Raw genomic sequence first — 11,412 nt, 5'->3', positions numbered from 1 at the left:
GAGAAGGTCATGTGGTCTGATGAGACAAAAATAGACCTTTTTGGTCTAAACTCCACTCGCCGTGTTTTGGAGGAAGAAGGAGGATGAGTACGACCCCAAGAACACCATCCCAACCGTGAAGCGTGGAGGTGGAAACATCATTCTTTGGGGATGCTTTTCAAAGGGGACAGGACCACTGCACCATAGTGAGGGGAGGATGGATAGGGCCATGTATTGCGAGATCTTGGCCAACAACCTCCTTCCCTCAGTAAGAGCGTTAAAGATGGGTCGTGGCTGGGTCTTCCTGTATGACCTGAAACACACAGCCAGGGCAACTAAGGAGTGGCTCCGTGAGAAGCATCTCAAGGTCCTGGAGTGGCCAAGCCAGTTTCCAGACCTGAACCCAATAGAAAATCTTTGGAGGGAACTGAAAGTCCGTATTGCCCAGCGACAGCCCCGAAACCTGAAGGTCTGTATGGGAGTGGGCCAAAATCCCTGCTGCAGTTTGTGCAAACCTGGTCAAGAACTACAGGAAACATATGGTCTCTGGAATTGCAAACAAAGGTTTCTGTACCAAATATGAAGTTCTGCTTTTCTGATGTATCAAATACTTATGTCATGCAATAAAACGCAACTTAATTAGGCCTATTTAAAAATCATACAATGTGATTTTCTGGATTTTTGTTTTAGATTCAGTCACTCACAGTTGAAGAGTACATATTATAAATTACAGACTTCTACATGCTTTGTAAGTGGGAAAACCTGCAAAATCGGCAGTGTATCAAATACTTGTTCTTCCCACTGTACTTGTTTGAAGTTATTTGTGAGTCACAATTTTGCAAATATTACAAATTCTTCTAAATTAAAAATACCCACCAGCATTAGGCTGTACTATAGCTAAGAGCAAAATTGTTACTGATTTGATTCTGATGTCTATGGTACGTTTAGTCAGACATCAAACATGCATTGATTATTAAGACCTCTATCAATCTTTACCACTTCTTCCATAATATGTTGATATCACTAATAACATGATGAGAAGGATAATCTACAAAATAAAGTTGAAATTTTTAGGCAATTGAGTGATAGACTTTTGAAATCAAAGAAAAAACTACATTTTTATGGTACAATGGAAAATTCAAGTCAGTACAGAAATTAAAACAAAATCCAATAAATCAGCTAATGTTGCGGTAAATATTTAGCTACATTACAACCTTAAAGGAAAATAGGTAATTGAAGTCTTCCTTTTCATTGTTGGCTGGTAAACATGAAGATGATGAACATGATCTTTAGAATAATATACTTTTTTTGACTATGACGAGTAAAGTTGCACCTAATCTAATTTATATTCAAGTGTTTGGTATTTGTTTGTCACAGCCAGGTAAACGAACAAATATAAACTAAGATAAACGAGTGTCTTTTAATACAACCTGTGTTTACCACGCCTCACATCAGGATGTATTTAAAAAGAATCAAAAGAGACGTTCCCATACCGGGAGTCGAACCCGGGCCGCCTGGGTGAAAACCAGGAATCCTAACCGCTAGACCATATGGGACATGCCATAGAGATCGCTTGAAAGATTATATACATATTTGTATGATCATCTTTACGGGGTTGTGATACGGTTGGTTTCCTCCTGTACTGTTGACATTACGGTTATCACGTTTATTTAGCTTTCTCTTTGATGATTCGAATTAAAGAGCTATCATACATTAATGAAATAGCCTGCATATTACATTTTAGTCAAATTCAATGTTTAAAGGTTTAAAGATTTTCCTCTGGGTCTGTAAATGATGAATTAATAATAAAATTGGATTTATTTATGTATTTATTTATTTATTTATTTATTTGTCAACATTAACATTTCTCTGCATTCACACCTTTTTTGCTTTTCCCTTTGTTATGCCATCCATCACTGGCCGATTTAATTAATCAATTTATCTATATTTATAATCTATAATATCTATAATGTAGCCTAATAAATGATTATAACTGAACATTAGTGATAGTTGGGGGAGGGGGTCGTGGCTTTATTGGAATTCATTACATCAAAAAGAAAAAGATAATTTTCTACAGCTTCATATCCTACAACATCTATAGAGTTAAATTGTGAAGAAATTACAGTAAAATTATACAATCACTAGGGGAAAAGCAGCTGCATTACCTGTCAAAAGCACTTGCAGGTGCTGTTTGCCTGTTGGTACAAGGCCAAGTCATTGAGAGAGCTTGTAGATAGAACTTTTTTCCCAGCAGACAGGTGGCGGAGGGGGACATTTACTCAAGTGCTGTACTTGTACTGTTCCTGTACTGTTGAGGCACTTGTTAGTATTGCATTGTAGGGTAGATTATACTTCTCTACACATTTCAGAGGCAAATATTGCCTCATCTTCTACTAGATATTTTGAAGCTGTGAAATAGGCCTATCATATTTCAACTTGTCTGGGACACCTTCTATCATATAATTATAATAACAGTTGCATTGGTCTTGCACATTTGCCAGAAATACTTCATAAAAGCCACAAAAGAGTCTCAAAAAACCATGCAAGGCAAGGCAAGGTAGCTTTATTTGTATAGCACAGGGCAATTCAGTGATGTGATCCACTTTCTTGGTCTTAGTGAGGACTCGAGCAGCAGAGTTCTGAAGCAGCTGCAGCTGTCTGATTGATTTTTTTAGGGAGACCTGTAAAAACACTGTTACAGTAGTCAAGTCTACTGAAGATAAAAGCATGGACAAGTTTCTCCAAATCCTGCTGAGATATAAGTCCTTTAACCCTTGATATATTCTTAAGGAGATAATAGGCTGATTTTGTAATTGTCTTAATGTGGCTGTTGAAATCCAGGTCTGAGTCCATGACTACACCAAGATTTCTGGCTTTGTCTGTTGTTTGTAACATTGTCGTTTGAAGCTGAGCGCTGATTTTCCTCAATTTGCTCCAAAAACAACCACCTCAGTTTTTTCTTCATTTAAATATAAGAAAGTTCTGGCACATCCAGTCAGTAATAGCGATGCAAATTTGTATATGTGCGTGCAATCTCTCACACAAACACAGAGGAAGTAGCAGGCTGGTTTGCAACTCTCCGTATTAAGCCAGAGCATAATTTACATAAAGAGGAAGCCACAAACGAATGTGTATGTAGAATGGAGGTGGGATGGGGGAGTACATGATGTCATAGAGGGACAGATCAGGCTTATATTCTACAAGCTGACAGTATAGACGCATTTCTGGATGTGAAAGAGAAGCTCAGCCTCCCTATCCACCTTCTCCTACAGCTCTCACGTCATCATGGACATAGTGGTGGAAAACATCTACCTCCTGGTCATAGTCACCCTCATCAGCGTACTTCAGAACGGTGAGAAAAAGCAAGAAGCATCAATCATAGTTTAAAACTCTGAATCAGTAGTTACGCGTAGCCATAATTTACAGTATAATGATGTTGTGATGACGTTAATGCTCTCTGTGTTTAAGCATTCTTTGCCCTGAAGGTAGAGAAGGAGTGCATCAGTCAAAATATCCGCACACCTGCCTTTGAACGAGTTTCTTGTGCCAAGTAAGTGCCCTTTCATACTCTGTTTTTGTGTTAATCTAATCAAACATCAGAATCAGAAAAGGAAGTTAAACACTTACAAGGGAGTTGCCTTGGTGGTTATATTATAAACATTAATATGAAATAAACAATAAATACAGAAACAAATAAATACAAAATAGCTGTTTAACATACAAAAAAAGAGGCTGAAAAGAGGCCTAAACATATGCCAGTGAAACAATGGGATTTGTGTTTCCTACTATAACACTCATAAACTTTGCATTTGGTTTAACATTCCCCTGAATGTTACCTCCATTAAGAGGCAGTCCTCATTTGCCTGAACACTCCCAGATTGGGGACAAGAGCTGGTACAGAGTTCATTTGAATGCTTGCTGGGAAGGTGTCAATAATTTATAATATAATAATTTCATTTTTAATTTATACTTTTTTTTTTCTAACTTTTTTGTTAGAAATCACTACACACAGGCCTGAAATACACACACACACACACACACTCAGGACCTATTCCTGCACAAATGGAGAGATGTCAGAGTGAGTTGGCTGCCAGTGCTGGACCAGCGACCTGAGCAGTTGGGGGAGGGGTGGAGTACAGCTCAAGAGCACCATGGCAGTGTCCAGGAGGTGAACTGGCATCTCTCCAGCTAGAAATCCACACTCTGTACTTTGGTCCATATGGGCTCTTGAACCAGTGACCCTCCTGTTTCCATCCCAACTCCCTATGGACTGCGCTACTAGCATTAGGAAAACATGTTTTTCTCCAGCCTCTTATTTAGGTGACTCATCATCTTGTGTTAAAGTTAAAGGAATAAAAACTGCTAATATATTTTGCAGTCTGTGGATGGACATTTGATACTGGTGTTATGCTCGGTTTCAAATTTCAACCCAGGGATCATGTGCAACATAAAAGCAAACTTGTTTCTCAGAATAACGACTTTTTTGCGCTTATTGCAAAACCACTTGGCACATACAAGTTTGCCAACACAAGAGTACATTTACCTGACTACTTACAGTCGATTCCTCATTGCAACAATCAAACAATGACTCAATTAATTCACAAGTTTACAACATATGTGTTAAGTGATTTACCAAAAATGACAAACATTCTCTTGTTCCAGTTTCTTAAATGTCAGGATTTGCTGCTTTTCTCTGTTTTAACAAATAGACTAAAGCTTGAAATTCAAATCTTATGTCTGTAACTGACACGTCGCAGTCTTTATTCCAGTCGCTTAATTAGTCCATGAGTAACAATAGACTTCCTGTTTTTAAAAGGAAACATCGTCACATCCTGTCTAGTAGGTAATACGAGGATTTCAAACATTAGCCTCTAAAATGTGATGCAAGCATTTGGTGACTAAAATCTTTGTAATATTGTTAACGGGTTTTAGAGATAGAAAGAGGTAAAAGTATCCAGTACAAGAAAATGTTAGAAAAGTCAGAAAATATATTTATTTTGTGTTATTTTGTGTAACAAATTAGCTCCTGACCCCTCTATTCTGATGTATGATATTTCTTTTGATAACTCTCCTGACATGTGTGTGATTGGAAAAGGTTTAAGGGACATGGCTCCGGATGCAACACACTGCACTGATTATTGCAAAGTATTGCAACAGCCAGTACGTGCAGACTAGGAGAGTGGGCTCAATTTTTCCTGGCTTCCCATTTCAACTCTGTTCCTCCGACAATCAGGCAGCCACACTGGGTTTTCTTGCTCATGCACTGTTTTTATCTTTCACAGCTACTTCTGCTCTGCAGTTTCAAAACATTTCCTAGTAACAGTCATGGCAACAGGGCCTTTTAGTATCAGTCTCCACATTGTCTGTGTAACAGTTTGCAGATTGCGTCATAGTTTCTTGTTGCAGGTGACTTCCTTGACATGTGCTAATTACACCTCTTGTTTTACGCCTCTCCCAGCCGTAACTGCATGGATTCTTATCCCACCTTCCTGGCAGTGATGTGGTGTGCCGGTCTGTGTCTCAGTCAAGGTAATCATTAATCAGTTACTGTAAAAGAGAATATCACTTATGTATAGATTACTTCTTTACTTTTATTTGAGAAGCAACATTCAGAATTGCACCTGCAGTAAAATTAGTAACACTATAATTAAACTATATGGCCAAAAGTATGTGGACACTCGAACACACAAACATCTCATTCCAAAACCATGGGAGCTCATTTGCATCCAGTCTTCAGAGAAGGCTTTCCACAATATTTTGGAACCCTGGCTGCAGGGATTTGCTGCCATTCAGCCACATGAGCATTAGAGATTTTAGGCATGGATGTCGGCCGATTAGGCCCAGCTCACATTATCAGTTAAGAGTCCGTATGGGGTTGAGGTACGGGAGCAATGATGGGACAAGCCTTTTGATCTTATCAGACTGGTTGCTCTCGGCAGATTCTATTGACATAATAAATTCATGTTCAAACTTACTGCATTGTATTTCATTTGCAACTTTAACATATTTAGACTCTTCTGAGCTCAACAAATAATTAACCCAGAATACTCAGAATGCTCAGAACAACTAACACATATTTAACTCATGTATTTTCATACAAAAAAAGTTCCCATGTAAACTAAAACATGTACATTAAACCAGACTATCACCACTTTAGTCATATTTTTTCAGGATTAACCTTTAACCTGCAACTGATCAGCAGCCCAGATACTGTATGTAACATATGTAAACACTAGTGTATTCCAGTTTCTGTTACCATCTTTAACAAGAGTCTTTTTACTTGCAAAGGAAAGCTTACTCACCATTGCCTGAGAGCTTCACTTGTAACCATGTCTCAACATATTAAAATAGCATATAAAACACCTACGAAAACAATTAACAGGGAGCCTCTCAGTTTCTAGAGGGCCGGGAGTGGGAATTTTCTATACGAACAATGCAGTCCGTTGTCATGTGCATCCTCACCCTCTGCCAACGGTTTTATGGGCTTCACTGATAAGATAAATACATAAAAAAGTGACTACATTCTGTGTGGGTCACATTATAGAAGGATCAGTGTGTGCTGTATCATGAAGACTTCCCTTAAATGGAAAAAAGGAGCTTTGCCCAAACCATGAAACACCGCCCCAGACCAAAAGTTGACAGGGATATCCATGTACTTTTGGCCATAGAGTGCGTTATGAATGAATGAATGAATGCTTTATTTAGAACATTTTAAAATAATAAAAACACAAATACAAACAAAATATTAATTTAACATATCCGAAAAAGAATAGGAAGAAGCAAAAGCTTATTTGATCTTACCCCCCTTTTCCACTACTATATAATAATCCTCACGAATAGCTAAATGTTCCTCCTCCCTGTATTTTGTGAAAACCATATTTTTGTACAGTTTTTTAAAACTTTATGAAACCACATGGAGGTTATTTACATGATTTCATTTTTCCTGTCATCCGTTTGAAGCTCCTGCTGCCTTTGCTGGGATCATCTATCTTGTAGTCAGGCACAAGTACTTTGTTGGATACATGGGACAAACTTGTCAAAGGTAAATAAACACAAGCAATCGATGTTGCATGTGTGTGTTTAAAGGCATGGTCTAACAGATATATACTTTTTTTTTTTCACAATTCTTCATAGCACCCCAGGCTACCTGTTTGGAAAACGCATCCTCTTCTTCCTGGTCCTTATGTGCATTGTGGGCATCTTCAACTACCTGCTGATGCGCTACTACGGTAGCAACTATAAGGAATACGTGGAAACCATCACCAGCGCTTCATCTGCTCTTCTCCTCATCCCTTAGTGCAGTGTGTGTCACATAATGGCAACACTCCACATTTATCTTTTTACTGATGAGAACTTAATTAAAACTCTGTACTCATGTTTTTGTAAAAGAGAATTTAATGTGTTTGGTAAAAAATAAAAAACCTCTCATAAACAAATGCTGATTCTTTAGTACAAAATTCTACAAACCTTTCATTCTGCAGTAACACAGATGTTACCCCTTCAACCCCTCATGAAACAAGTGAGGCCAAAAGCCTGTTTACTAGCACAATTAAAACACCTGAAAAATTCTAGACAAAATATGCCTGAATTATCTTCATGGCATTCAGAATGTCGTTGTCTGTGGTTTCCACTCACTGAACAGAAGAAGTATGTAGACCAAAAAGCCATTATATAAAAAGGTAGATCCTGCAGGTCCAAGAAGTAGGCTGGCCATTCACCTGGCAGGTTACAACCATTTGTCTGTTGATCAAGAAACTTTCTTGAGAATGCAGACCCAGATTCCATCAAAAACTGAGGGGATAAACTAATTTCTTTTTCTTGCTCTCCATCCAGTGCTGGCTCATGTCAGTCTCAACTTTAATGGTAAGAGATATGAGCAGAGAAGACAAGTTAGACAAGTGTCTGTGCACACTGACAAATACGGAAAAAAAATGTTAGGGTTACGATTAACGTGATAAGAAGAATAAGAAATACTTACGTTAAATGTTCTTTTGCTGAACCCAAACCAGTGTGGGAAGTCAAAGAGAGCATCAGAGTAGTATTTGAGGGTGAACGAGGCATCTCTCCACACAGGTTTGACTTTGAGTTTGTCAGTTATGATGTGGATGTTTTTTGCTGCCCAGCTCTCCAGTAGTTCAGTCAAGTCAATCTGTTATAAGGAAAAGTCGATTTCAATGCCAAAGTACAAAACATGGTAACTCCTGGAATGTACTAAACCACATAAACGTGACAGAAAGACCATGAAGTCCTGCTTACATCCACCCTGTAGCTTTCCCCAGCAACAGAGGAGATGGTCCAGTCCAGGCCTCTCTCCATCTGCCACTTGATGAAAGGATTATTGCCATCTATGGACACCACAAACTGCTTCAGCACTGATTCAGGGTTCAAGATAATTCATGAGTAAAACAGGAGAGAATACAGCGAGGAGATAGTGCAGAAAACATGTTGTCATGTGGCACAAGTACTGTGCAGCCATTGTAATTTCTCTACCCCACCCATTGCAAACGTCCCAAGTTTGGGGCATGAGTCAGCCATGCCACCAAACTGAATGACCCATTTAGCAGCCTAGAGCTGAGTAAACACTGGGTTCAAAATTACAATTTTGTGCAAGCTAAAAATGCCAGTGGTGCCTTTGAGGACCTTTCTTCTTTTTCTGTACTGTGCAATTATTTCAGTGTAATTACACAAAAACGTTTTTTCTGAGTCATGCGGTCTTGGTAAAATGGGTAGTACAGTTTAGGTTAGGCTACCTCTAGCTTCATTTGCTGCCTTTTTGCCGGTCACTGAAAAGTTTTCTTCGCAGGCAGACATCAGTAGATAGATCCTCTTGGTCAGCAGACTCTTTCTCATGCTGGTGTACTCCCATAAATTGTGCATTTTAACTTTCCTGTTTAAAAAAACAAATCAGAGATTTTCATGGGAGTTATTTTTACAGTCTGTAGGCCTATTATATGCGTGTATTTAAAGGGCCGTGCATCATCCCATGCAGTAGACTTGTTTTCCTCACCTTCCCAACGACTTCTGGAAAACTATTTTCCCTGTGCAGGAGTCGAAGTCATCGACGAGCACCAGGCTCTTCTCCGGCTCGCTGTGCACTCGGTAACCCGAGCAGAGAACCTCCACGGAGAAACCGGCCGGAGGTTCTCTCAGGAACTCTCCCACTTCTGTCACTTCCATCCAGCTGCTGTGGGACACTTTGTTTATCGTCATGGTGTCACACTTTTCTCCTGCACGTCCTCCTGCTGCTGCTGTTTACGTTGCCCGCCTCAAGCCTGCAGCTTTAATAACCACGGTGAAGTTACAGTTTAGGCTACACGATAAGACTTCCGGTCTTCTTTGGCCAAACTAATTTAAATCCCATAATTAGGATCGTTCAAGTTATTTAACAGGCACAAACACCATCCATCCCCGTGCTCTAGCTTCTCAAATGTGAAGATTTGCTACTTTGGTTTACTATAGGCCTATGGCATTGTAAATGGAATATATTTGATAATATAATCAAATACATTAATTAGTAGTCCTGATATGAGCAGTAAATTCATCTTTTAGTCAATCAGTCGATTCAGATAAATAATTGTAATTGGCATTTTTCACAATTTACTGACATTTAATACACCAAACTATTAATTGAAAAAATAATATTAAGGAAGGCTAGAAAAGTAAATATAAAAACCCTCAAAGAAATGTTGCTTCAAAGTTCAAAACAATTGATATTCTCTATATGTAACATTATCCAGATGTTACAGATTGTCTAAAAAAAATACATATAGGCTATCGGTAATTTCTCAGATATCTTATGTTTCCTTTTAATGTTGTTCTTGCCTTAAAACCTTTATTTTGAAGGCAAATGTATTTACTTCCTGTTTTATTATGCATGACATGACCTGGAGGGTATGACTATAGGGTATGACACAGCTCTTCCAAGGATACTTATCAAGGCTTCCCTATATACATAAATACATAACACAAATACATAAGTAAGTGGGCAAGTAAAGTAAATGATAATGATAAATAAACAATTATTATACAAACAAAAAAAAATTATGAAAGTCAAATAAATTGAAAAACTACATTGCCCATTGTTTCCATGATGGTGCGAGACTAATTGTTCCCTTTTATTTAGACTATAAGACTAATGACACGGGAATGCAAGAGTTTATGAGAAGCCACTTGAAGGCAGCATTTGGCCTTGCATGGAAACAGCTGCAGGGGGACTCTTGAACTGAGAAGGAAAAGTACAGCACCCAAATTTAAACATAATTAGTCACCTGAGAACCTCTGTGGAGCAATGACAAGATTAATGTGCTGCATATTTGTGTATTATATCAACAAACTTGCATATTTTATCCATAAGCAATGTTTGCTCAGACCTTTTCAGATGAATACATGTAGGCCTATTTACAATAGTTTTCTTCAGCAAATAACACACCAGAGTAAAAAACAGATCCATAGATCAATTATAGCTCTTGTTTTATTGACACCAATAACTGTTTGATAAAGTTCAACTTTATCCAGTTGTTTTAGAGTGAATTATAGCAGTTTATCCTTCTTCTTATTTACATTTTCCTCAAAACTTTCAAGCTGACACAGCTCTCTCTCCCTCTCGTTTGGATTTCTCTCCGTTAAGTTCACTTTATTTGCACACAAATGTGAACACTCACTGTGGTTTCACAGCAGAACCAGCCCGTTTAATTTGTGTGGCCAAGAGGTCCAGGTTTAGACTCAGTGGTCAGAAAAACCGCTGTTTCGACCAGTCTGCATGCCTACAACAGAAATCATGCTTTCAGCCTCCTTTTGGGATACCTCTACCTCATTTGAGACTGTACCTGCCCTATATTGGTAACAAAATACAACATCCCACCTTGCCCACAAACAAACCTTTGTACAGCTCATAAAGTCTAGTTTATCTTTACTTGTTTATTGTCTGTTTATTTGTGCGAGGCTAACCTCTGACCTCCATGTGGAGGGTAGACAGAGAATGTAGGCTACTGCTCTCAGATCAGAACAGAGATTAAATTCAGTGCTGCTTTTGTAGATATGCAGGACTGAGAAGGAAAAGTTTAAAATTGTACACTTAGTAACAGTTTGTCTGATCTAATGGACTCCTCTGCTGTACTGTTGCTTTGTCAAAAATCAAATCAAACAGAGAGGTAAAGGTAGGCCTACATTAGCATTATCTACACACTGTACCTAAAGTACTCATTAGGCAGTGTCAGTGTTATATTATCATATAATACTGGATTATTATAACTAATTGACCAACATTTAAGCAGCTAATTTTAACTATATATAGGCTACTGTTGAGTAGTCTACTAGCCTATATATTTATCAGTCAATCATATTTGTATAAGTAGGCTAAAATCATTATCTTCTTGGTAAACAGCCTAGCTGTCAAGTCCCTGTAGTGGAGTAAATAGTACAATTTTTGTCATT

At 38.3% G+C, this 11,412-nt stretch overlaps 2 protein-coding genes and 1 non-coding gene across 4 annotated transcripts; 1 reads left to right on the top strand and 2 right to left on the bottom strand.

Annotated features, from left to right (window-relative positions):
* Positions 1-1,463: 1,463 nt before the first annotated feature.
* On the bottom strand, positions 1,464-1,535 carry trnae-uuc (transfer RNA glutamic acid (anticodon UUC)). Its single transcript has one exon. It is a non-coding gene; the product is annotated as a tRNA-Glu (tRNA).
* Positions 1,536-3,144: 1,609 nt separating this feature from the next.
* alox5ap (arachidonate 5-lipoxygenase-activating protein) lies at positions 3,145-7,383 on the top strand. The gene is made up of 5 exons (XM_028595558.1): positions 3,145-3,331; positions 3,448-3,529; positions 5,438-5,508; positions 6,940-7,021; positions 7,114-7,383. The coding sequence occupies exons 1-5, from the start codon at positions 3,265-3,267 to the stop codon at positions 7,274-7,276; spliced, it is 465 nt and encodes a 154-aa protein (XP_028451359.1). The 5' UTR covers positions 3,145-3,264; the 3' UTR covers positions 7,277-7,383.
* medag (mesenteric estrogen dependent adipogenesis) lies at positions 7,362-9,294 on the bottom strand. 2 transcript variants are annotated; one of them, XM_028595556.1, is made up of 5 exons: positions 8,987-9,294; positions 8,730-8,866; positions 8,236-8,324; positions 7,958-8,128; positions 7,362-7,834 (listed from the first exon to the last, which is right to left on the bottom strand). In XM_028595556.1, the coding sequence occupies exons 1-5, from the start codon at positions 9,187-9,189 to the stop codon at positions 7,820-7,822; spliced, it is 615 nt and encodes a 204-aa protein (XP_028451357.1). In that variant the 5' UTR covers positions 9,190-9,294; the 3' UTR covers positions 7,362-7,819. The 2 variants fall into 2 exon arrangements, with proteins under 2 accessions (XP_028451357.1, XP_028451356.1); XM_028595555.1 differs by having other exon boundaries at positions 8,236-8,351; positions 8,987-9,293.
* Positions 9,295-11,412: the final 2,118 nt, after the last annotated feature.

Source organism: Perca flavescens, chromosome 13 (genome assembly GCF_004354835.1).
Source record: "Perca flavescens isolate YP-PL-M2 chromosome 13, PFLA_1.0, whole genome shotgun sequence".
Lineage (NCBI taxonomy): Eukaryota > Metazoa > Chordata > Actinopteri > Perciformes > Percidae > Perca > Perca flavescens.
The sequence above is the reverse complement of the archived record's forward strand: the minus strand, read 5'-3'. Positions and strand labels throughout refer to the sequence as shown.